Source organism: Cebus imitator, unplaced genomic scaffold (genome assembly GCF_001604975.1).
Source record: "Cebus imitator isolate Cc_AM_T3 unplaced genomic scaffold, Cebus_imitator-1.0 Scaffold220, whole genome shotgun sequence".
Taxonomy (NCBI): Eukaryota; Metazoa; Chordata; class Mammalia; order Primates; family Cebidae; genus Cebus; species Cebus imitator.
Window position 1 is genome coordinate 68,336 of NW_016107535.1, and position 25,391 is coordinate 93,726.

The 25,391-nt window shown below is 41.8% G+C and overlaps 1 protein-coding gene across 15 annotated transcripts in view; it reads left to right on the forward strand.

Annotated features, from left to right (window-relative positions):
* ST6GAL1 (ST6 beta-galactoside alpha-2,6-sialyltransferase 1) overlaps window positions 1–25,391 on the forward strand; it is a 132,058-nt gene that overhangs the window by 64,281 nt on the left and 42,386 nt on the right. For 11 of the 15 annotated variants that reach the window (XM_037746082.1, XM_037746081.1, XM_017549562.2 and 8 more), the window contains 2 exons: window positions 13,511–14,167; window positions 18,989–19,086. In XM_037746082.1, coding sequence (XP_037602010.1) covers window positions 13,561–14,167; window positions 18,989–19,086 — 705 coding nt within the window. In that variant the 5' untranslated portion in view covers window positions 13,511–13,560. Of the gene's footprint in view, window positions 1–9,552; window positions 9,743–13,510; window positions 14,168–14,189; window positions 15,309–18,988; window positions 19,087–25,391 lie in introns of those variants that run through there. The other 4 variants (XM_017549566.2, XM_017549567.2, XM_017549561.2 and 1 more) reach the window with 3 other exon arrangements.

Consider the following 25,391-nt stretch of genomic DNA (forward strand, 5'->3'; position numbering starts at 1 on the left):
TTTGGGGGTTAGCTTTGCTTAATTCTTCAGGCTTCTAAAAAAAAAAAAAAAAAAAGAATTAGGTGGTGCCATGCGCCTCATATCACATCACATCAGAAGGCACGTACTGTGTAGGTGTCTCACTATTAATGATGCTAAGACTGATCAGGGTCCGGTGGTGGCTGCTTGACTCATAAGACGTGTTTTGTTTTTGCTTTTTAAGATAGGAGAACACCAGCGTGTCTATATGCTGATGGGAGTAATCTTTTAGAGAGGGATACTTAATGAAAAAGAAAAAAAAAAAGGAGAGGTTTTTTTTAGAGAGGGATACTTAATGAAAAAGAAAAAAAAAAAGGAGAGGTTTTCTAGAATAACTTTCTTAAGTAAACAGTAATGTGTGGGAACTAGTGGACAAGTGTTGGTTATTCCAGGTGTTGGACATAGCTAGTTCATCTATAGTAACAAGGCATATGGGCATAAATGCAGATAAAGTGGGCTGTGTTAGGGGCTGTGAGGAAGTTCTAATCTGGCAGCTTTGTTTTCTCTAGGAACAAGTAGCAAATTCATCACAGGAGAGTCAGATTAAAAGGAGGAAGTCAAATAGTGGGTATGCGCCAGATGAATAGACTGGAAAAGCAGCCTATGATTTCTGAGAAGCATTAAGGTCCTCCTGGCAGTTAGAGATCATGCATTTGAAGTGAGATCAGTAAGCACTGTTGTGCAATTTTTTCTCTAGCCATGTTCAGTTGCATGTTTGCCGGCTGGATTTAACCAGGATTGGGTTTTAGCCAATCATGTGTGATAAGAGAGGGCAAGGGACTCATTTTAATGATTTTGACCATGGAATTTCAGCTGTGTAAGAAGGGAAGTAAGAATATGAGGAAAGTGAGGAACAGTGACAGGTGGTAGAATTAACCACAGAAGCTTGTTGGAGTTGGGGTACTAGCTGGAATAAGCTGCATAGACAGGAGTGGTAATTGGAGATGGGATGCCTGAACTCAAGGTTACGGAAAGTATTTTTGGGAAATAACAAGATCAGAAATATGATTGGGAGTGAGTGGCCATGGTCGCAATCACTGGGGTAGAGGAGGTGAAAGAACTGTGAGGCCAGAGAACTGGAATATCCTATAGATTCTGGATATTAATATCACTAGGAGTTATGACAGAAACAGTGTTGGAGCTAAAATATTTAGGCAATGAAGCACAGTATTTTGGGTGGGGGCAAAGATGACTACAACCAGGTAAGTGGGGTCATAGGTAGTGTTGTCCTGTGAGGATGAAATGCGTTGATGATGCACATGAGGCTCTTCACTTTGAGCCTGACAAATAGCATGTGCTCAACAAGTGATAGAGGTTCTCCATCTGAGTGTACGTGACTCCAGTGCATACAGCTTAAAACACTGGGTTATTTATTTTTTCTTTTTGAGATGGGGTCTCGCTCTGTTGCTCAGGCTGGAGTGCAGTAATACAATCTCAGCTCACTACAACCTCTGCCTCCTGAGTTCAGCACCTCAGCCTCCCAAGTAGCTGGGACTACAAGTGTGTGCCATCACACCCAGCTAATTTTTGTATTTTTAGGAGAGATGGGGTTTCACCATTTTGGCCAGGCTGGTCTTGAACTCCTGACCTCAAGTGATCTGCCCGCCTTGGCCTCCCAAAGTGCTGGGATTACAGGTGTGAGCCACCATGCCCAGCTGTAACACTGGATTTATTTTTACAGGGAAGTTGATTTTTCCTTAATTTTAAGATATTTCTAAGAGGCAAGCTGCTCGCACAGTTGTGTGTGGTCTGGGGCGGTAGTAAATTCTCTGTCATTTAGTGTATCCAACAGACAAAATGAACATTTGCAATGATGGTGCTGTAAAAGAGATTCTGGCAACTGCAGGTGATAGGTGGGTAAGTGGGAGGGGTGATCCTAGCAATTGAAGGCAGTGGGCAGTGAGGAGGGATGGTGTCAGGAGCTAGCTTCATTCTTGCATTCAGACATGACTGAGCATTTCCTAGTTGTGGCCCAAGAGCTCTCAATCTGGTTGGGACAGATTTGCAAACAGACAAATGTCACGAAGTTTGATGAGGGGAAGAATGGGCACCGTGGAGCCATGCTGATCTCTGTGGGGCCAAGGAAGGCTTGAGAGTCAAGGAGCACTTGAGCTGGTGCTGGAAGCTGAGTGGGCATGGCCCTATGGGAACAGGACAGGAAAGGACACTGCTGAAGAACATCTTGTACAGAGCTGCAAAGGCATGAAAGAGTCTCCGACATTTAAAGTTTCATTCCACTTAATCTGGGTAAATTACTTATCTTCCCTTTCTCAGTCTCACTGTAAAAATGGGGGTAGTGACGGTATCCACAGGGGTGGTGGCTATTGTAATCTCTTTGAGTGGATTATCTTTTTCTTTGAGATGGAGTCTCACTCTGTTGCCCAGGCTGGAGTGCAGTGCTGGAATCTCAGCTCACTGCTGGAATCTCAGCTCACTGCAACCTCCACCTCCTGGGTTTAAATGATTCTCCTACATCAGCCTCCTGAGTAGCTGGGATTACAGGCGCATGCCACCATGCCTGGATAATTTTGTATTTTTAGTAGAGATGGGGTTTCACCATGTTGGCCAGGCTGGTCAAAAACTCCTGACCTCAAGTGATCTATCTGCCTTGGCCACCCAAAGTGCTGGGATTACAGGTACGTGCTACCTCACCTGGCCGAGTGGATTATCTTACCTGATTCTGTAAGTCACACTATGAGGTAGGACTTATTACTATTATTATTATTATTTCCATTTTACAGATAAAGATGCCTTAACTTTTGAATCTTAAGAGGTTGAGTAACTTGTTCCAGGTCATATACCTGGTGAAAGGCAGTTTGGGTTCTTGTCTTGATCAGTCTGATTCCAAAGCTTGTATTATTCATTCCTAAGCTATAGTCAGTGCTTGGCACATAGCTAGTGCTAAGTAAATGGTAGCTGTTATTGCCAGGATTGCTAAAGTTTCTCACCCAGAAAGTTGAGGGTTCCTTATCACTTCTACAGAGGGTTGAAGATCAGTAGTGCTGCTATCTCCTCATCAGCAGGGACTATTTGTGGAAAGTCCTCATCACTTATGATAAACCTAGATAGCTGCACCACTTTTGTTTCAATCGGTTGATTTTTGGAAATTAAAAGTAGGGAGTGACTTTTATTTTCTTTGAGAGCAACATTTTCTGAACAGATGCAGTTGACGTGAGGGAGGAAGAGCTGGGCTTGATGCAGTCTTCTGATGTCTGTGGGCTGTATCAAACAAAAATTTTATACCCTGGCTGCCAGCTGGAGGATGGCAGCAAAGCAGCATTCACAGGCAAGAGGTGTCATCCAAAAGTCTGGTGACTGCCCACAGTGTTTTCTATAGGGGGCTAAGAAGGAGCCTCTTCCATGAGTGATGCCAGAAATAAGAGCTGTCAACCCTTCACCCATTTATTCATTCAACAAATACATACTGCGTGCTTGTTACATGCCAGACACTCATCTAGTGTCTAGAGATACTCACTGGAAGTAATAGAGAAGAAGGTTGATAAGATTCCTATTTATGAAGCTTATATTTTTAGCGGAATTAAATACTAAATGAATGCCTGTATAATCACAAACCGTCATACCACAAAGGAAATTTATGCCATAAAAATGTCAGAGGGATAACTATCAGAGAAATTTTCTGGCTTTTCCCAGGATGCTGCCCAGAAACCTCTTCTTTGAGTTGATGAGGAGAGCCCCAAATGTTTTGACAAAGGACAGAGTGGCACTTTTCATTTTTTCCCTGATAGTCATACCTAGGGCTTGTCTGCCTGCCTACCTCCTGGTCATGAACAGCTGGGGTTCTCCCAACCTGAACTCCTAGCCTTCAATAGAGGATTTTCTCTTGGTTCGTGAGGTGAAGTCAAGTATGTCCATATGGCTTCCTCTTAGTTCTGTTAATGCTAGATCTCCTAGGACAGGCCTTGAAGCCAGGTTAATATTGTGCATCAAGTTGATACACAAGGTTGAAGTGTATTTTTAGCATTTCCCCCAATAGTTTTGCCTTAATTATTCAAGTAACATATTAAAATAATAAAGGAAGTTGGTTGGGCGTGGGGGCTCATGCCTATAATCCCAGCACTTTGGGAGGCCGAGGTGGGTGGATCACCTGAGATCAGGAGTTCAAGACCAGCCTGGCCAACATGGTGAAATCTTGTCTCTACTAAAAATACCCAAAATTAGCTGGGTGTGGTGGTGGGCGCCTATAATCCCAGCTACTCAGGAGGCTGAGGCAGGAGAATCACTTGAACCTGGGGGGCAGAGGTTGCAGTAAGCTGAGATTGCACCACTTCACTCCAGTCTGGGCAACAGAGTGAGACTCCATTTCAAAAACAAAGAAAAAAATAATAAAGGAAGTCAAACTGATAAGAATTAATCTCTCATCAGTTTTCCTGTCAATGGTATTCAAGTCTCAACCATTTGCATTTTTTCTAGACAGTTGGGCATCATATCTTTTAGTCACAATCTGAGTACACAGATAACATTTCTATTTTGCTTTTGTCATTATAAGATTTCAAGTATTTTTTTCCCTATGACTGTATAAATTCATACACAATTATATAAATTCTTTCAGGTGGCTATACTATAGTTTTCTTATTTCCTTATTGCTAGATGCTTAGTTGTTAACAGATTTTCACCATGATAAATAAATTTGACATCAAAAACTTTTATTTTGGGCAGTATTAAGAGGAAAGCTTATAGTGCTTAACATCTACTTAAAAAAGTTAGAAAGATATCTAATTAACAACCTAAAGGAATTAGAAAAACAATTACCCCAAAGCTAGTAGAAAAAGGAAAAAATAACTAAAATCAGAGCAGAACTGATCAAAATTGAGACTCAAAAACCTGTACAAATAATCAACAAAACCAAAAGTTTGTTCTTTGAAAGGATAAACAAGTTTGGTAAATGAGTAACTAGATTAACAAAGAAGAAAATAGAGAAGTTACAAATAATCACAATCAGAAATGACAAATATGACATTACAATTGATCCACAGAAATACGAAAGATCTTTGGAGACTATTAATAATACCTCTGTTCACACAAACTAGAAAATCTAGAAGAAATGGACGAAATTCCTGGAAACACACAATCTTTCAAAATTGAATCAGGAAGAAATTGAAACCTGAATGGACCAATATTCAGGACCAATATATTTTATTACTGACTCAGTTTCAAGTTCTGAAACTGAGTCAGTAATAAAAAAGCTACCATTCAAAGAAAGCCCTGGACCAGAGAGATTCACAGCCAGATTCTACCAGACATACAAAAAAGAGCTGGTACCAGTTCTACTAAAACTATTCCAAAAAAGTGAGGCAGACAGACCCCTCTCTAACTTATTCTATGAAGCCAGCATTGCCGTGATACCAACACCTGCAAAGACACAATAAAAAAAGAAAACCACAGGCCAATATCCCTGATGAAAATAGGTGCAAAAATCCTCGACAAAATACTAGCAAACTGAATCCAGCACATCAAAAAGTTATTTCATTGTGATTAAGTAGGCTTCATTCCTGGGAGGGAAGGTTGATGCTACATACGCAAATTAATAAATGTGATTCACCCATAAACAGAATTCAAAAGCCATACAATCATCTCAATAGATGCAAAAAAAAAATGATTTTGATAAAATCCAAAATCCCTTTATTATAAAAGCCTTCAAGAAACTGGGCATCAAAGGCACGTACTTCAAAATAATAAGAATCATCTATGACAAACCCACAGCCAACATTATACTAAATGGGTAAAAACTGGAAGCCTTCTCCTTGAGAACTGAGACAAGACAAGGACCCATTCTCACTAGTTCTATTCAGCATAGTATTGGAAGTGCTATCCAAAGCAATCAAACAAGAGAAATAACTAAAAGGCATCCAAATAGGAAAAGAAATCAAGCTGTCTCTCTTTGCTGACAATATGATGCTATACCTAGAAAACTATAAAGACACTGCCAAAAGGCTTCTGGAACTAATAAACAATTTCAGCAAAGTTTCAGGATACAAAACCAATGTATAAAAATTCATGGCATTTCTATACACCAGTAATTTTCAAGCTGAGAGTCAAATCAACAGCACAATCCCATTTATAATAGTTGCAACAGTTTTTTAAATACCTAGAAATACATCTAATCAAAGAAGTAAAATATTTCTCTAAGGAGAACTACAAAGCCCTACTGAAAGAAGTCACGGATGACACAAACTAATGGAAAAATATTTCGCGTTCATGGATTTAAAGAAGCAATATCATTAAAATAGCCACACTGCCCAAAGCAATCTGTAGATTCAACACTGTTCTTTTCAAGCTACCAATGTCATTTTTCACAGAACTAGAAAAAAAACTATTCTACGGTTCATGTGGAACCAAAAAAGAGTACAAATAGTAAAATCAATCCTAAGCAAAAAGAACATACTCAGAGGTATCTCAGTACCTGACTTAGAATCGTACTGTAGAGCTGCAGTAAGCAAAACAACATGGTACTGGTACAAAAACAGACACATAGACTAATGGAACAGAACACAGTATCTAGAAATAAAGCCACATACCTTTAGTCATCTGATCTTTAACAAAGTCAACAAAAATAAGCAATGGTGAAAGAACTCCCTATTCAATGAATGGTGCTGGAATAACTGGGTAGACATATGCAGAAGAATGAAACTAAATCCCTTTCTTATACCATATACAAAAATTAACTTACGAGCAATTAAAGATTTAAATGTGAGATCTCAAACTATAAGGATCCTAGAAGAAAACCTAGGAAACACCATTCTGGACATCAGCCTTGGGAAAGAATTTATGACTAAGTCCTTAAAAACAACTACAAAAGAAACAAAAATTGACAAGTGGAACCTAATAAAACTAAAGAGCTTTTGTGCAGCAAAAGAAACTATCAACAGAGTAAACAGACAGCTTACAGAATGGAAGAAAATATTTGCAAGCTATGCATCCAACCAAGGTCTAATATCCAGGATCTCTAAGAAACTTAATCAATTGAACAAGGAAAAAACAAATAACATTAAAAAGTGAGGAAAAGACATGAACAGACAGTTCTCAAAAGATGCATATAAGCTGCCAACAAAGGAAAAATGCTCAGCATCACTAATCATCAGATAAATGCAAATTAAAAGCACAGTGAGATACCATCTCACATCAGTCAGAATGGCTATTATCAAGTCAAAAAAACAACAGATGCTGGGGTGACTGCAGAGAAAAGGGAACACTTATACGTGGTTGTTGGGAATGTAAATTAGTTTAACCACTATGAAAAGCAGTTTGGAGATTTCTCAGAATACTTAAAAACAGAACTACCATTCAACTCAGCAATCTCATTACTGGGTATATATCCAAAAGGAAATAAATGTTTCTACCAAAAAGAGACATGCACTTGTGTGTTTATTGCAGCGCTATTCACAATAGCAAAGAATGGAATCGACCTAGGTGCCCATCAGTGGTGGATTGTATAAAGAAAATGTGGTGTATATACACCATGAATACTACACAGCCATGAAAAAGAACGAAGCCTTGCCCTTCGCAGCAACACGGATGCAGCTGGAAGCCATCATCCTAAGCAAATTAATAATGCAGGAACAGAAAACCAAATGCCATATGTTCTCACTTACAAATGGGAGCTAAACAATGGATACTGATAGGCATAAAGATGGCAATAATAAATACTGGGGACTACAAGATAGGGGAGAGAGGGGAAAGTGTTGAAAAACTATTCAGTACTTGGGTGGCAGGATCAGTCATATCCCAAGCCTCAGCATTGTGCAATATACCCAGTTAACAAGCCTGCATACGTCCCCCCGAATCTAACATAAAATTTAAAATTATTTTTTAAAAAACCCTTTCCTTCTTTGTGTGCATATTGCTTTATAGAACTCATATTCTTTATCTCATCAACCCTCTTTCAATTGTCGTCACAGCTGTGTAAGGTAGAGAGTCATTTTACATGTGGGGAAACCGAAATATATAGTCTTTTTCTTCTTTCGAATTATTTATTTACTCTCTCTTATTTCTTAGAAGGACAGTAGCATGATCCATAGTCATGAGCTGTTAATTCTCTGTGGCCTGAATACATTCTAGAAAGGTTAAATTAATGTATATGCTCCTTTGAATGTATATCAATTTAATTATAATCTATCCAGCAATGAGTATTTTCATGTAGAAAACTGCTGACCAATGTAAATTCTATAAACTAGTATCTTAATATTCTAGTTGCCTCTCTTTGGTTTTTCTCGAGATTAACCATAACTTTATATGCTTGTTAATTGTGCTTTTTATTTTATTATTTTTCTGTTCATGTTGATTACCTCTTTATTTTGGGATGCTTTTACTATATTAACCCTTTTTATATTTTGGCTTTTCCTTTTCATTGGAGTTACGGTATTTTTCATTGTATAGGTGTCGAAATTTTCTTGCAACTGAATGTATTAAACTTTTCCTTTGCTATTTTTCTACATTGCATCAAAAGAAGAAAAAGCTAAGTATATAATCATATTTTTAGCTGTTTGTTGGTTTGTTTAGAGACAGGGTCTCACCCTGTCACCTAGGCTGGTGTGCAGTGACAATTAACTCCTGGGCTCAAATGATCCTCCCTTGTCAGCCTCCTGAGTAGTTGGGACTACAGGCATGCATGCCTGGCTCATTCTTAAATGTAATTTTTAAAATTACATTTTTATACACACACACACACACACACACACACACACACACACACACACACACATTTAAAGGCAAAGAATAATGGGATGTACATTTTAGAAATTTTGGAATATATGTAAAATTATAGAAAATGAAAACATCTATTATTCTTGCCATTCTGCGTGTACTTTTTTCTAGTACTTTTTAACATTTTTTTGTTTTGTTTTGTTTTTGTTTTTGAGACAGAGTCTCACTCTGTCGCCCAGGCTGGAGTGCAGTGGCATGCCATCTCGGCTCACTGCAACTTCCACCTCCCCAGGGTTCAAGTAATTCTCCTGCCTCAGCCTCCTGAGTAGCTGGGATTACAGGCACCTGCCACTGTGCCCGCTAATTTTTGTGTGTTTAGTAGAGACGGGGTTTCACCATCTTGGCCAGGCTGGTCTTGGACTCCCTACCTCATGATCCACCCGCCTTGACCTCCCAAAAGTGCTGGTATTATAGGTGTGAGTCACTGCGCCCGGCCTTTCACATGTTTTTTTTAAATTTTTTTTTTCTGAATTTGGATAGTATTTACAGTTTTATAACTTATCTTTTCAGTTAAAATTATACTGATTGAACTTTCACATATTATTAAGTATTCTTTGAAAATAAATGCTTTTTTGAAAATCTGTCTGAAGTTTATTTCAGGATGGACCTAATTGCTCCCGATTTATCTCCAAGCCAGCGATTAAACAATCTGGTCTTCCTAGGTTGGTTCGTGGTGGCTGCGTTAGCTTTCTAGCACATTGCATCTTTAATAGGCTCTTCTTTCTCTTTTTTTCCTGAGTCCTGGAGGCTTCCTGGGTTGAGACCCAGCCTAGCTTTGCAGAAGCACCTTTCCATCTTGTTAATGTTTAACCCTGCCCCTGCCGGAAAACAGCTCTCACCTCATCTCTCGCTCTTATTTTTTGCCTTTGCTGATGATTTTTTATCATCCTGAGCACAACGGGCCTTGGCCTCCAGACCCAATAAATCTTCCCTCGCACGGAGAAGAGTACTAATTTCTGAGGACCTGGAGGGCCTGTAGCTCCTGGGGGATTTGCGAGAAGAGGTAAGGAACGCACAGAGGCATGGGCTAGCAAAGGGGTACATTCTTGAGTCAAAACTGGTGTGGCCAACGTGCTGGCAAAGAATCTCGGGATCTCAGTATCTGGCTACAGCTTTGCTGTTTTCTTTTTGCATATATATTTTTGGTTCTCTTTAACTGCTGATTCAGTTTGGTTTTGGTTGGGGGGGAGGTATAAATAAATGGCTTGTCCATTTCTATAAACTATAAGGTTGAAGTTACTCTGTATTTCAGTCAACCATTTTGAGTACCTACTACATGCCAAGAATGTAACTGGTACTAAGTATGCCGTGATGAGTGGGTCAGGACAGCATTTCCTTACTTTGAGCATTCATTTCTGCCAGTTCAGTGTTGGCCGGCTCTTTGTAGGTGATAATGCAGGTTGTTGTGTTCTTCTTCTAGAAGCGTCATGGTGACTGTAAAGATTCTCTGATACAATTGCATCAGCTCAATAACCTTTTATTGAGTGGTCACTCTGGTCCAGGCACTGTGCTGGGTACCAGGGTTTCAGAAATGGTGTCGGGAGGAGTTTTCCTTTAGCAGCAGTCAGGCATGAAAAGCAAGCACTACAAAGCACTGGTTGGCAGCAATGGAGGGCAGGGATAGTGTGGAAGGGGAGATGGCCTCCACTCACCTTCAGAAGCAGAAAGGTGATGCTGTCAGAACTGATAAGCACATGGACAAGGAGAGAAAATGCAGCAGTACAGACACCTGGAGGCTTAAGAACACAGTCTGGTGTGAGCGGAAAATTCAGAGCTTGGTATGTATTTCTAAAACATTTGTAGGGAAAAGCTTGCTATTCTTTTCCCTCGGTTGCGCCATTTAGAGAAAGCTTCTTTGGCCTCTGCCTTCTTCAAACAACTTGAGAGATGAGAAAGGGTCTTGTAGCTCTAAGTGCCTGTGTCCAGAAACTCTAGCCACCTGGTGGACTTGGAGCCTTCACAAGGGCGGTGTCAAGGGACCACATGAGCCCTGATGTGAGATTTCAGATTAGTGCCCTGAGGCCGTGACAGGGTGCAGGCTGTGAAGGCCGAGGCCATCTGATGGTTGCAGGATTGTTGTTGGACCCAGCTGTTTGGAGGAACTCTTCCTTTCTGGGAAACCACACCTTGGAAAGTAGGTACTGGGCTGCTGCTCCTTGAGCCTCCACTCCTGAGGCAGTGAATCAGGCCCTTCCTGCCATCTCCTTTCATTCAGATATATCAAAGCAAAGTTCCAAGTTCACTATTTCCAAATCACTTAAGCAACTTTGAAAATTATTTGTATTTTCAAACCTCAGCATATTCAGCTATAAATGGAGCTCATAAAATCTGCTGTGCTTATCTCACAGGAGTATAGCGTGTCTGTAAAAACTTATTAATACGAAAAGTCCCAGTGAGTTGTAACACGGCGCACAGCTGGGTTGGCAGGTGCAGGACTGATGGCGAACGTGGCTTGTCTGCGACTGTCTGACAGATCAAGTTGCCTCTCTAGTGACCTTGAGTCCCACTTGGTCACACTGACATCTCACTGCGCTTTATCACAGATGCATGTCCTTGGGTGGAAAGAGGATGAACTTTTAGAGTTAGACAGACCTGGGCTGGCATTCTGGTTCTGGAACTGACTTGCTATTGACACTGGAGAAAGCCTATAATCTTGCCAAGCCTCAATTTTTAATTTCCTAAAATAGGGCTGTCAATATCTCTATCATAGTGTTGTTGTAAAGGTTCAATAAGATATTTCAAGGAAAGTGACTACCATGTAGTAGGCCCTCCCTAATTTCGACCTTCCTTCTTCTCTTTAATTCCTCTTCAGCTGTCATAATGGTCACGTGATTAGCTGTGTTAGGTGTCTGCAGAAATTGAATTCCTTAGTTTCTGGTAATACAACAAGCTTTCCACCCTTGACTTCATGATCTTATATCTGAATTCTTCTTCCTCTGTGTACATTTAATCATTTACACAACTTCAGCAGCCCAAGGTAGAAGCCCATCGTTCCCAGAGCCACTGGTTCCTGAGGTCTGGGCTGGTGGAAGCGCTGCTTTGTTTGGTACTGCCAATGGATTCCAGGAATGAGCTGGATGTCAGTTCATGAAGGAGTTCCCAGGGAAGACCCTGGAGCTCAAGTCTGCTGAGTCGTGGCTGTGGCTTCATGCTGTCGTCTTTGCTGTCCTCCATCACCTCCACAAGGTCCCCATGCTGAGCAGCTGCTTTCCTCTCTCTGTTCAGAATGCCGCCTGTGCCTTTTTGCTTACCTAGTTCAAATCCAATTAATGACATCCCCTTGTTTGGTCCTCCTAGCACTGTAAATCACACAAGGCAGAGATAATTATTCTAAAAAACTCAGGGGCAGAAATATTAGCTGACCTGCCCAAGATCACCAAGAATGGGGGTGAGAAGCCAGGTTTCATGATACCCTATCCAGCAATCCCACTACCTTATACTGATATCCTTAGGAGCAGGATCCATGGGAAGGGACCTCAGTCCCTGGTGGGTTACCAAAACCCCTGAGGTGACTGCTTTGATATGTTATTATAAATAAACCCTGTGACTGGGGAAAGAATGTAATGTTTTCCAAAAGATACAGACATTGTTTGAGTTCAAAGTGCTTCCAGTTTCCATTCAGTTACACAATAAATTCTGAGAAAACAAAGTAGGTGTTTACCCAGAAATAAAGAGGCCTATGCAGTCTCTATTTGCTCAATGAAATCCGTTGTCCAGAACTTTTTGCAGTTCTGTACATGTTGTAGGGGAAAGGACATGGGTTGTGGAGTCAAGTACGTTTGGATTTGAATCTCAGGGCAACCATTTCCTCGGCTCTGTGATCTTGGGCACTTACCTCTGAGAGCCTCAGGTTGCTAATCCATGAAATGCAGATTATAACACCTTTGAAATGAACCCTGCAAGGGTTAGGAGATGCCCTTCATATTAGACTATGATATACGTGGTGCCCCTGGAGTTGCGTCTCATGGTGGCCCTGGTTATGCTGAAGTTAAGTGAAATAACATCTAGCATCCTTAATGAATCTTTGTATTCATTTCCTTAGTTGGCTACATGTCTGCTCTCCTACCTGTATTTCCTAACCTCTATTGCGAGGTGAGTCAGCTTCCTGTCTCAGTGGCGCTCTTCTTGCAGGGCAGTGCATGGAACTGAATATTTTGTGGTGGAGCTAAGCCTTGATATTCTCACGCAGGAGTCCAACATCACAGCCCTTAGGGAGATGCATCAGAAATCTATGGCATCGTCTATAACGAGAAGTCTTTTTTCTGGCTATATTGAAAGGGTGTTGGGCCACTTAATATTTTAGAAAGTTTAGGTTTGGTAATGTAAAACAGTCAGCCTGCTCTTTTTTTCCCCAAACGTGCACGGTTTCCTTTAACATATAAGGACCTAGGAACTGAATGATTTGCAAGGTGTGGTTTGCAAGGTGTAGTTTCTGACTTCAAGAAACTCAGAGTGCAGTCAGGGAGGTAGACCAAGGCAACCAGAAACGAAGATTCAGTATAGAAAAAGTAACGGTGTGGGGACATATAAAGTGTTCATGGCTGAAGAGGAAGAAGGGAGTGTCTGAGGGACTGCTGTCTGCATTCAAACTCCAAACTGAGGCCGACTTTTGTCGAGAGTTGCCAAACAGCTTGCATAGGTGGATAGGAGGTAGATCAGGGCTGGAATTCACCTGACTTGAAATCGATTGCTCAGCCCATCGCTCCACCTCATGCCACGTTGGGTTTTTCTTTACATCATTTTGTTTTTTCCCTTGTTTCACTTTTTTTAGGCTTGTTTTCCTGCTTGGAACAAAGTGGCTTCCCTGAACACATCTTCATTATGATTCACACCAACTTGAAGAAAAAGTTCAGCTGCTGTGTCCTGGTCTTTCTTCTGTTTGCTATCATCTGTGTGTGGAAGGAAAAGAAGAAAGGGAGTTACTATGATTCCCTTAAATTGCAAACCAAGGAAATCCAGGTGCTGAAGAGTCTGGGGAAATTGGCCATGAGGTCTGATTCCCAGTCTGTATCCTCAAGCAGCACCCAGGACCCCCACAGGGGCAGTCAGACCCTTGGCAGTTTCAGAGGCCCAGCCAAGGCCAAACCAGAGGCCTCCTTCCAGGTGTGGAACAAGGACAGCTCTTCCAAAAACCTTATCCCTAGGCTGCAAAAGATCTGGAGGAATTACCTAAACATGAACAAGTACAGAGTGTCCTACAAGGGGCCAGGACCTGGCATCAAGTTCAGTGCAGAGGCCCTGCTCTGCCACCTCCGGGACCACGTGAACGTATCCATGGTAGAGGCCACAGATTTTCCCTTCAATACCTCTGAATGGGAGGGTTACCTGCCCAAGGAGAGCATTAGGACCAAGGCTGGGCCTTGGGGCAGGTGTGCTGTTGTCTCATCAGCAGGATCTCTGAAGTCCTCCCAACTAGGCAGAGAAATAGGTATGTTCTAGGGTGTTAAGGTTGTTCTGTGAATGGCAGTACTGATTGGGACTGGCTGGGCATATTGATGGTATTAGAGACAAGTGGCCCAAGTCTGGCTCAGTGGACCAGTGAAGTGGGCCCAGGGCAGTGTCTCTTTCAGAGTCACAGTGACACAGTGGGAGTTGAACAGATGATGCTCTATGCCCTGGCATCTTTATCAATTAGAAGAGCTTCATTATTGTTTCCTGCTATTTTTAGTTGATATATATAATTATATATATTTATAGGGATACTTTGATACATGTATTCAATGTATAATGATCCAATCAGGGTAATTAGAATATGTATCACCTCAAACACTTATTGTTTCTTTGTGTTGGGAACAGAATAGTTTTATTTTGATCTGTTTTAAATTTTGGTATTCTGCAGAAGATTTCATTTGAATAGAGAGTTCTGCCACTACCAATAATCAAAATCCTACAATTGACCTTTGAAAAGTTCTGAAGCATAGACCCCTACATATTTCCAGGTTCTGAAATTCTGTTGTTTTACCTGATTAATGCAGGACTGTTTTGGCCTCAGCTACCTGGGTAATTTTCAGCTTTTCTCTTTGAAAAGATTTAATTCTGTCAGTAATTCTTAACTGAGGGCTATGGACCAACTTCAGAGGGTCATGAATCCCTGCAATTGCATGCAAAATATCTGTGGATTTGGTGTGCTTAATGTGTGTGTATGTGTATAAGTGTGTCAGTGCATTTTTCCACGAAGGGAGTTCGTAGATTGAAGTTTATTCTCCAAGGGATCTGTGACCCAGTTTCAGAATCACTGGTCACAATATATTAATTTGCTTTTCTTGAAAACCTTTGTAGTGAATCGAGATAGAAACCCTCTCCATATTTGTAAATCTGTGTAACAGGGAGCCTTATTTCTCTTATGCTGAATGTGTTTTCCATTATTTTGAAATGAATCAGCTAAAGAAAGCAAAGCACAGGAAGCTTTGCTCCTCCGTCAGGCTGGAGGTACTGGAGCAGGTGAGGTCATACGTCTCCGTTTTTATTTCCTTCAGTTGACTGCCAGGAAAAACGGTCTAAAACCAAGCACAGGGCTGTCAAAGAAGAAAAGTAGGCCCAAATTGGATTCTCTAGAGCAGAAAGAAATGGTGAGATCACAGTTTCTACCTCCCCAAACAGGCAGTACTAACTCATAAAAGCCGCCCCGCTGGCCAGCCCCACCCCAAGTTTTGCTTCTGCCTTTTTGGTTTTTCTTGAACTTTGTTGTCAAGAAACTAAATGTGATTGGTTTTTGTTCATCCATAATGGAACTAAATTTCCTTCTTTCTTCTCCATTTTTGCTGCATAAAGGTAATGTTTGGGGTATCTTAGGTATTAGCCGATCCTTCTTCTGCATGTCAAGTTAACATTACCTGCCTGGTTGAAATTGTACTGAAGTTTGAGACAGGGCCTGATACCTCTGTGAATTGGAACTGCAGCTTTAATTTTATGCACTCCTTAAAGGTTTGGAGTAATTTAAGTAAACATTAATAAAAATACTATTTTTCTATAGACCGCAGTTTCAACTTCAAAATAAGGATTTCCACGGAAGGACTTTGATCCCGAGATGCTATAAAAATTGCATGTTAGACTTCAAATATTCTGCTGTTATAGGGTATATATCCTCTTGGCATTTTGTCTAACAAATGTTTTAAGACATTCATTCATGTATTCTTTTATTTATTCATGGATTCATCAACAATACAAAATAAGAGCTTAGAACACTAACGGGAAGGAAGGGGAAGGGAAAGGCCCTTTGTTGAAGCCTCTTTGAGTTGCAGGCAGCATGGCAGGCCCTTACACTTCCTACTGCATGCGGGATTTATTGAGTCTATTCCCAACTGTTGAATGGATCAGATTATTTCAAATGATTTGCTTTTACAAATAACATTGCTAACAAGGGTTTTCTGCAGATACCTTAGGTGACCACTATTGACATTCAACAGGGAAATATCCCCAGAAGTGAGGCTAGAAGACACGAGTAAGAGACATTTTATGACTTTTTTTTGTCCATAGCAAGATTTTTTATCAGAGCGAGTGTAATAACATACTCTGCCTTTAGCAGTCTCACAAACCAGCCAGTGGTGGGCTCAGTCATTTTCAATGATTCTGATAGTTTACTCATACATGTTAAGTAGCTTAGATTTGCTGGAATTTTCATGTCAAACAGTAGCATAATTGTAAAACACTGTCATCCATAGAAGTGATGCTTATCACACATCTGCTGTGCTCCTAACATGTTTTGCTCTTTTAATCTTCCCAGAAATCCTGGGAGGTTGGTAAGATATTGGTCTCATTTTGCTGGAGAGCTAAATGTGGAGGCTCCAGTGGTTATGCAACTGGCTAATAGCAGACTGGGGTTTGAAAGCAGAGGGCTTGCTTCAAAGACCCCGCTCTTCGTCCCTCTGCTGTCGTGCCTCATAATAACTGTAGCTTCATAATAAAATTTGGTGTGATTATTCATTTGTTATGCTAAAATGTTTCTTATATTCTTATCTATTAGCTTTCCTAAAGAAAGAGAAGGGTCTTCTGAGTTAAGGCAAAGGCAAGAAGCAAGGAGAATTGCTTTGTTCATTCAACAAATACTGATTGAACCCTTCTCATACCTGGCTATCCTTTGGGTCTCAGCTGTGTCTTTCTCTTGACTGAAGTTCTCAGATTCTGCCAGGAGGCCCTCCCAGCTTTGGTTCTGCTCTCTTCCTTTTTCTTTCAGGACTATGAGATCCAAGGGAAGGAGCAGAGCAAGGTTGGAATATTGACTCCCTCAGGCTCATTCTTGCTGGCTGGAGGTTGGCAATAGCTGTGTTCCTCTCCTAAAGGCAACAGCTCCCGACAGGCATCCCTCCTCAGCTCAGGGTCTCTGCTCATCATCCCGCAGTAGACCTGGGGTAGTCCTGACTCGCTGTGGTCATCATCCCTGGGGGCTTTAGCCTATTCCATGTTGATTTCTTTAGACTGTACCTCAAGTTGGTAAATAGTCCTTTTATGAATCTCTCAGTTACTCCATTTGAGCTTCTCATCTATTTTCTACTGGGATTCTCACCAGTAATTTATTCATCTGTGAAATGGGAAAGCTAAGTGAAGTTTCTGATGGACCTGTGTTTCTCATACAATTACCATTAATTCCTGTCAAACCAGTGACTGATTCTGACAAAATGTCTTGCAATTCTGAGTTGTGTAAAGATATATCTCCTGCCCCAAGTGCACTTCAGTGTACCTGCCCTTTGAGATGATAACAGTTTGGACTATGTACTTTTCAGGTAATTTTCAAACCATTTTGATGAAATTTTGCCCTATGAGTGAGGATAGGGTGGTAGTGTTTTCATGAATGAGATTTCTGCATTCCTGAGGTTTAGTACATACATTGGAACTGAAATAGAGAGGATTTCATCCTTAATTCTGTGGACATCCTCTTTCTTTTCTTTCTTTCTTTTTCTTTTTCTTTTTTTTCCCTGAGATGGAATTTTGCTCTGTTGCCCAGGCTAGAGTGCAGTGGTGCAATCTTGGCTTACTGCAACCTCCACCTCCTGGGTTCAAGCAATTCTTCTGCCTCAGGCTCCTGAGTAGCTGGGACTACAGGTGCACGCCACCATGCCTGGCTAAGTTTTGTATTTTTAGTAGAGATGAGGTTTCACCGTGTTGGCCAGGCTGGTCTTGAACTCCTGACCTTGTGATTCACCGGCTTCGGCATCACAAAATGCTGGGATTACAGGCGATGAGCCACCGTGCCCGGCCTGCAACAGCCTCTTTCTAAATCATCTTATACTGAGCCAAATGCCCTCACTTCCCCAAATCCTATCTATATGGATAAAGAATGACCCAAAACAACCCAAACAGAACAACAGAGGATTCAGATGACCCCCAGATCCAGTACAGATTTCAGTGATGAGCCCCACACTTGCTTGGCCAGGTAAGATTGAAAGAAGCTGTCATAGGATCATAGGGTTGGGATGGCTTCTTAAAGTCTTCAGTTCTCTCCTCCACCAATTTGGCCAATGTCGGATAGAGAAACTTTTCCAAGTCTTCCAAACACGGCTTAGACAGTTGCAAAGACAAGGAGCCAGAGCCCAGGAAGCTTTTAGTGTTTTCAAGGTGGTCTGTTTGATTTCGACTGGATTTAGAACATTGTTTCTGACTATGGCAGAAAGAAAGAAAGAGAGAGAGAGGAAAAAAAAAAAAAGAAAGAAATTCAGTTTAGCTCTGTGACCTCCTCTTCCATTTCTGCCACACTAGGTCTTGTGACTCTTCCCTGGACCTAAATGGAACACCTGGGGGTTGTCTTGGATGCCATAGTTAAATACTGCCCATTTGCTGAGCACTGCATGCTTTTCAGAGTGCAATGGGGTCCTTTGCACTTGTGGGAAACACTGAACATATGGTAATATTTTCACTTTTCTGACAGAGATAGAAATAAAATCTACTGATGATACCAAGAGAATATTTGGTTTGTTGCTTTGATAACTGGAGTAGCTATTCCACATAAATAGCACACTGGCTTTGTTCACGTTTCTGCTGTGCCAAGGTACAAATGAGTGTCTTCAAATGGGTTTTAGGAATGCCACAGTATGGATCCCTTCAGCCTTTATGGTGGCTGGCAGGCAGGTGGTCATCTCTGCTTAGGAGCTTTACCTGAGCACCACATAAATACTGCCATTTCTCCCTGTGGATCATGATGGGGTAAAGATTGGGAAGCATTATTCCCATGCTCCCTCCCCCACCTCCTGCCTTTTTCTTTTTCTACATATTGCCAGTGCTCATCACCTCTTTTCTGTTTCTTTATGGTTTATAGATGATCATGATGCAGTCCTGAGGTTTAATGGGGCACCCACAGCCAACTTCCAACAAGATGTGGGCACAAAAACTACCATTCGTCTGATGAACTCACAGGTAAAATTTCTTCTGTGCAGATATGGTGTAAGAGAAGGACCACAGTGTGAGCTCTAATGTAAAATGTATCTACTAGGAGCACATCTAAGCAGCCAATTAAGTCTCTTGATCTTCCTGAGTTCCTGATTCCTCACTGGAGAAGGAGAAGGCAGTGATTCCATGACCCAACCTGATGATGTATTTATTTAATTTATTATTATTATTTTTTCTGAGACAGATTCTTGCTCTGTCACCCAGGCTGGAGTGCAGTGGTGCAATTTCAGCTCACTGCAACCTCTGCCTCCCAGGTTCAAGCAATTCTACTGTCTCAGCCTCCTGAGTAGCTAGGGTTACAGGCGTGTGCCACCATTCTCAGCTAATTTTTGTATTTTTAGTAGATGGGGTTTCACCATGTTGGCCAGGCTGGTCTCAAACTCCTGACCTCATGATCCACCTGCCTCAGTCTCCCAAAGTGCTGGGATTACAGGTGTGAGCCACCGCGCCCTGCTGTTTTATATATATATATATATATATATATATATATATATATATATATATATATATATTTAAAAAACTCTTTGATATCAGTCTTTGCTGATGAAGGTATCTGGTGCTCAGGAATATAGAGTTCAGCTGTTCCTGCTGCTGCAAGGTCCTATGTGGAGGCTTGTATGAGGGACAGCAGAGCCCAGAACATCTCGGGGAGAGTGGGAAGTGTTGTAAAAAGTGAATGAAGCAATGCACATGAGAGAACTTTATGAACTGTCAAATGCTATACAACTACTATAAGACATTGTCATCATATGATTATGTGCAATATGACACTAGATTTCATGTATTATTTCATAAATTCCCCTGGATGAATAGGTTCCTGAATTATTTTCAGGCAGCACATGCTGATTTCTCAATACTAATGGCAACTTGAGAAATAGTCTTTCCACAGGATTCTGTTAACAGATTGTATTAGTGGGAAAAACTGTATTATACATATATCAAAAATTGCGCAATAGGGCTGCAACCTACTCATCTCACAACCACCAACGTTTGCCTTTTTCTGAATAAACATATGTGCTCTGGGTGTTTTTACAATAGTGTTTAGGCTGCACACTTCCCTAGGAGTTGTGGGCATGGGGTGGATCCTGGAACAGATCAGAAATACCTTCTCAGCAGTGTCCAGTGGAATGTGTGTTTCTTTCCTTCTCTAGGAGGGCTCCACTTCCCTGTTTCTGCCTCTTCACTTCCTTACTTTCAGGAACTCGCCAGCTAGGCAGAAGCTGCTTCCTGCATAGCCCACTGTCCATTTGAAGCCCACAACCTTAAGAATATTTTTATAATGGGATAGAAATTGAGGAACTTAACTTCTTTGTAAGTGGTCGCCATCTTGTTTTTTTGTTCTCCCTCTAATACCTTTTAATTTTATTTTTTATTTTTTTAAGATGGGGTTTCACCATGATGGCCAGGCTGGTCTTGAACTCCTGACTTCAGGTGATCCATCCACCTCGGCCTCCCAAAGTGCTAGGAAGTGAATCACTTTCTATCACTGTCATGTCACATCTTCCAGTAGCCTCTAGGTGCTTCCAATACCTGTTTGTTGTTCAAACTTATAGTTTGGGTTTTGGTATTACTTTTATTATTATTGAGATGAAGTTTTGCTCTGTTACCCAGGCTGGAGTACAGTGGTATGATCTCAGCTCACTGCAACCTCTGCCTCCTGGATTCAAGTGATCTTCCTGCCTCACCCTCCTGAGTAGCTGGGATTATAGACGTGCACTACGATACCCAGCTAATTTTTGTATTTTTAGTGGAGATGGGGTTTCACTGTGTTGGCTTGGCTGGTCTTGAACTCCTGACCTCAAGTAACCACCAGCCTCAGCTTCCTTACAGGCGTGAGCCATCATGCCTGGCCTACTTCTATTATTAGAAGAGATAGGATTGAAAGGAATGGACTGGGTAGCAAGAAGCCCTCTGGGGTAAATGACACACTTACGCTAGACTTTGAAAGATGGGCAGGACTTGGGGAAATGGCAATAGAGGGGCATTCCAGAAAGTGGAACTGGCAAGACAGAGATACATAGGAAATGAGGGAGACATTCAAATACCCCTGGCTAAGTTGGAGGTGGAGGTGTGGAAGGAGTGGCTGGCATTGCCCTTTAGAGAGATGAGGCTGGACCTTCATGTCTGCTTGTGCTCTGGCAAGTTTGGAAATTCAGACAGAGGGTTAGGACCAGCTTTGCCCTTTTCCCTTCTCATGCTTAGTCAGAAATCCTGGAGCTGGAGAGCACTTTAGGGAGCACTAAAACCTCATCTCTACTTCTAGATAAGATCTACCTAAATATCCAGGAGAGATGTTTATTTACTCTTGATTCATTCATTCATTCATTCATTCATTCATTCATCCATCCATCCATCCATTCAACAAATATGTTCAGTATTGAGTAGAGTGTGGCAGTCAGTACATAAACTCTATAGTTAGCCTGCTTGGGGTTGAAATCCAGCTGTCTCTTACTAGCCGAAGGATCATCAAGTTACTTCTCTCTAAAGAGGGGAGAATAATTCCCTTTCCTTACAGGGTTGTTGTGAGGTGTAAATTAGAAAAATCTGTGCAAAGCACTCAGAACAATAGCTGGCACATATATCAATAAACGTTAACTGCACTTACTATTGATATTTGCAGACACTGAGCTGGTAGTGGACGATACAGTTGTGAGCAAGATAGACTCAGCCCCTGTTCTTATGATGCAATCAAGTAGTTTTACAAATAAAGTTGCAACAGAGAACTAGAGAAGAGATGGTCAAGGTTCTAGGAGAGCCCCGAAAGGGGAGACCTGAGCTATTCAAGAAGGTTGGAATCCCTAAGCAGATGGTACTTGGCTGTGTAGAAGGAATGTGTAGATGTTGAAACGGGTGGGATAAGAGCTTTTCAGGAAGAGGCAAGAGCATAGACCCCAAATTCCACAATAAGAGTTTGTGTGGAAGGAAATGGGGGACTGGAAGGGCTCAGGAACAGGTGAGTATATGTGGGGCTGTGTGGTGAGAGACAAGGCTAAAAGTAAGAAGGAGTCAAGCTGTGGTCCTGCACTGAGGCATCTTCTTTACGGCAGTATTGGATTTGCATTTTGTAACCATCACTGGCTTCCGTCTGATCAGAGGGGCTTCAGTAGACGAAGAGACATAGTTAGGAGGGTCTTGCAGCAGTCTGGGCTAGATATGCTGGTAGCTTGCACAAGAGGAGGGGTGAAGGTGAATGTGAGAAAAGAATGTCTTTAAGGGCTACTTGGGATTTGCAGTCAACTGTTTTTAATGTCGCATTGGATGTGAGAAGTAAAGGGAGAGGGGCCAGAGGTACAGCTCGGTTTCTTTCTTGTGTAACTGCAGCAAGAAGTCACTGAAATTGTAAGTCAGCCCGTTATCCATGGTTTCTCTTTCTGCAGTTTCATTTACCTGTGGTCAGCTGCAGTCCAAAAATATTAAATGAAAAATTCCAGAAATAAGCAATTCAGAAGTTTTAAATGACACATTGTTCTGAGTAGTGGGATGAAAGCTTATGCATCTTACTTTGACCCTTTTTCATCACAGGAAGAAGGATGAGTACAGCAAAATAAAATATTGTGAGAGAGAAGAGAGAACACATTCACATAACTTTTATTACAGTCTATTATAATTGTTCTATTTTATTATTAGTTCCTGTTGTGAATCTCTTACTGTGCCTAATTTGTAAATTAAACTGTATCATGGGAATGTATGTATGTATAGTAAGAAACATAGTATATGTAAGGTTTGGTACTATCTGTAATTGCAAATATCCACTGGGGCCTTCGAACATATTCCCGGTGGATAAGGGCGGGGACAAGTGTACTTGAAGATGTTTTGGGTGATGAGGGCTAGGTTCGGGGGGAGGGTAGAGGTTAAAAATATAGATCTACATAAGGTCAGTGTGCATTGCCTTTTAGATATCTGTGAAGAGATGTCAAAGAGGCATTTGTACCAATGAGGCTGGAGTTTAATGAAAAGGTCTGGGCTGGAGATGAGAGTTTGTGAATTGTCTTTGTCTAGGTGGCAGTGAATCAATGGGACTGAATGAGAGCACTAGAGAGAGACAGAGTGTGGAGAGAGGAGGGAAGCCTTATCCAGGAGCTGTGGATAACAAAAACAGAGAGAAGGAGGCAGTGGTCAGTGTCATCAGTTACAACTGAGGGGTGAATTTAGGTGAAGATTGAAATGCATGATGAACTCAAAATATCTGAAACAGATCTGAACCAATTTAGAACATTTATTTTGCCATGGGTAAGGATGCAGCCTCAGGTCTGACATGTGCCCAGGGTGGGCGGGGTACAGCTTGCTTTTACACATTTTAGGGAGACATGAGGTATCAATCAGTATATGTAAGATATACATTGGTTCGGTCTGGCAAGGTGGGACAGCTTCAGGTGGGGGGTGGGCGGCTGGGGCGGCTTCCAGGCCATTGGTAGATAAGAGACAAAAGGTTGTATTCTTTTGAGTCCTTGATCAGCACAATTTCTTCTGGCTCAGTGAATCTGCATTTTTACGTAAACAATAGGGCAGAGGAAGCAATCAGATATGTATTTGTCTCAGGTCAGCAGAGAAATGATTTTTCTGTCCCACACCTGCGAAGATAAGCTATCGGTTTACATTGTCAGGGTGAAATTCCACAGAACTGTTCTGGGGTCAAGATCTTGAGGCCCACAAGGAATTTCTTTGTGGACAAATTGGTAGGAAGGTGTGTGCTTCTTTTATCTTTTTAGCTATCTTACTTAGGAATAAAATGGGAGGCACGTTTGACTTTCTGTTTTTGATTCCTAGCTTGACTTTTCCGTTGGCTTAGTGATTTGGGGGTCCTGAGATTTCTTTTGCTTGCACTGCATCTGCTCTCTTGCAAAATGCAAGGCCGCTGGTGACCTTAGCAAAACTGTTTGGGGAGAGTGATGAAACAGGTTGAAGTGTATAAGGGAGGGAGTGGGAGGAGTGAATGGGGAAGGCAAATTTGGATAGGGTTTTTAAGAAGTTGGTCTCTAAAGGTGAGGAAAGAGAGAGGGCACTAGCTAGAGAGCACTGAGGCCGGTTTTTGTTCCATTCAGCTGTTAGTACAGTAGCAGCCACCCACCCCTCACCCCTCAGCCCAGGGCCAGCGGCTGTGAACATGTTCTGGGAGCAGCCTGCACACACTTCTGGGAGCCAGAGTGGGCAAAATGGATCCCATCCTTTGAATACTAGGGATCTGTGCTCTGCCTTCTGATTGTTGCTGCTTATCACAGTGATACAAAGAGGATAGCCTTTTTTTTCTTTTTTTTTTTTTGAGATGAAGTCTGGCTCTGTTGCCCAGGCTGGAGTGCAGTGGTGTGATCTTGGCTCACTGCAACCTCTGCCTCTTGGGCTCAAGTGATTCTCATATATCAGCCTCCCGAGTAGCTGGGATTATAGACACCTGCCACCGTACCTGGCTAATTTTTGTATTTTTAGTAGAGACAGGGTTTCCCCATGTTGGCCAGGCTAGTCTCGAACTTTCTGACCTCAGGTGATCCACCCGCCTTGGCCTCCCAAAGTGCTGGGATTACAGGTATGAGCTAGCCATTTTTATTACACCTCTCCTCCACCCCACTGTTACAGCTCCTTCCCTCTCTGGCTAAGAGACTTTCAGGAGAACCTGGAAGCGCCTCCTCCCAAACCTTGTTTTTCTCTTACTCTTTTTGGAGCTAGACATTGAAGATAGGACATTTAAACAATTGCATATATGGGGAAAATTAGAAAGTCACTGTGCATGCCCCAGCGAAGGGGCACTCTCAGAAAAAAGTTGAGAAGACCTCATGCTTACATCTGTGGCTGATCCAGAGATGTAACAGGAACAGTCAAAAAACCAAACAACAAAAGAAAAGCCAAAAAACAGCAAACCCTGGGGAAGCGTGAGAATCTGATTTCCATAATTACCATGTTGTTAGATTCAAATGTTTAGTTTTCAACAAAAAAATGACAAGGCACAGAAGTAAACGGGAGAGTACAATTCATTCAAAGGAAAAAAATAACCCGTCCAGGCATGGTGGCTTGTGCCTGTAATCCCAGCACTTTGGGAGGTGTGGTTGCCAGGGGGCACTGATTGAGCTCATGAGTTCAAGGCCAGCCTGGGCAACATGGGGAGACCGCATCTGTGCTTTAAAAAAAGTTAGCCAGGCATGGTGCTGCATGCCTGTAGTCACAGCTATTCAGAAGGCTGAAGTGAGAAGAATGCTTGAGCTTGGGTGGTTGAGGCTGCAGTGAGCTATGATCAAGCCACTGCCTTCCAGCCTGGGTGACAGACCAGACCCTGTCTCAAA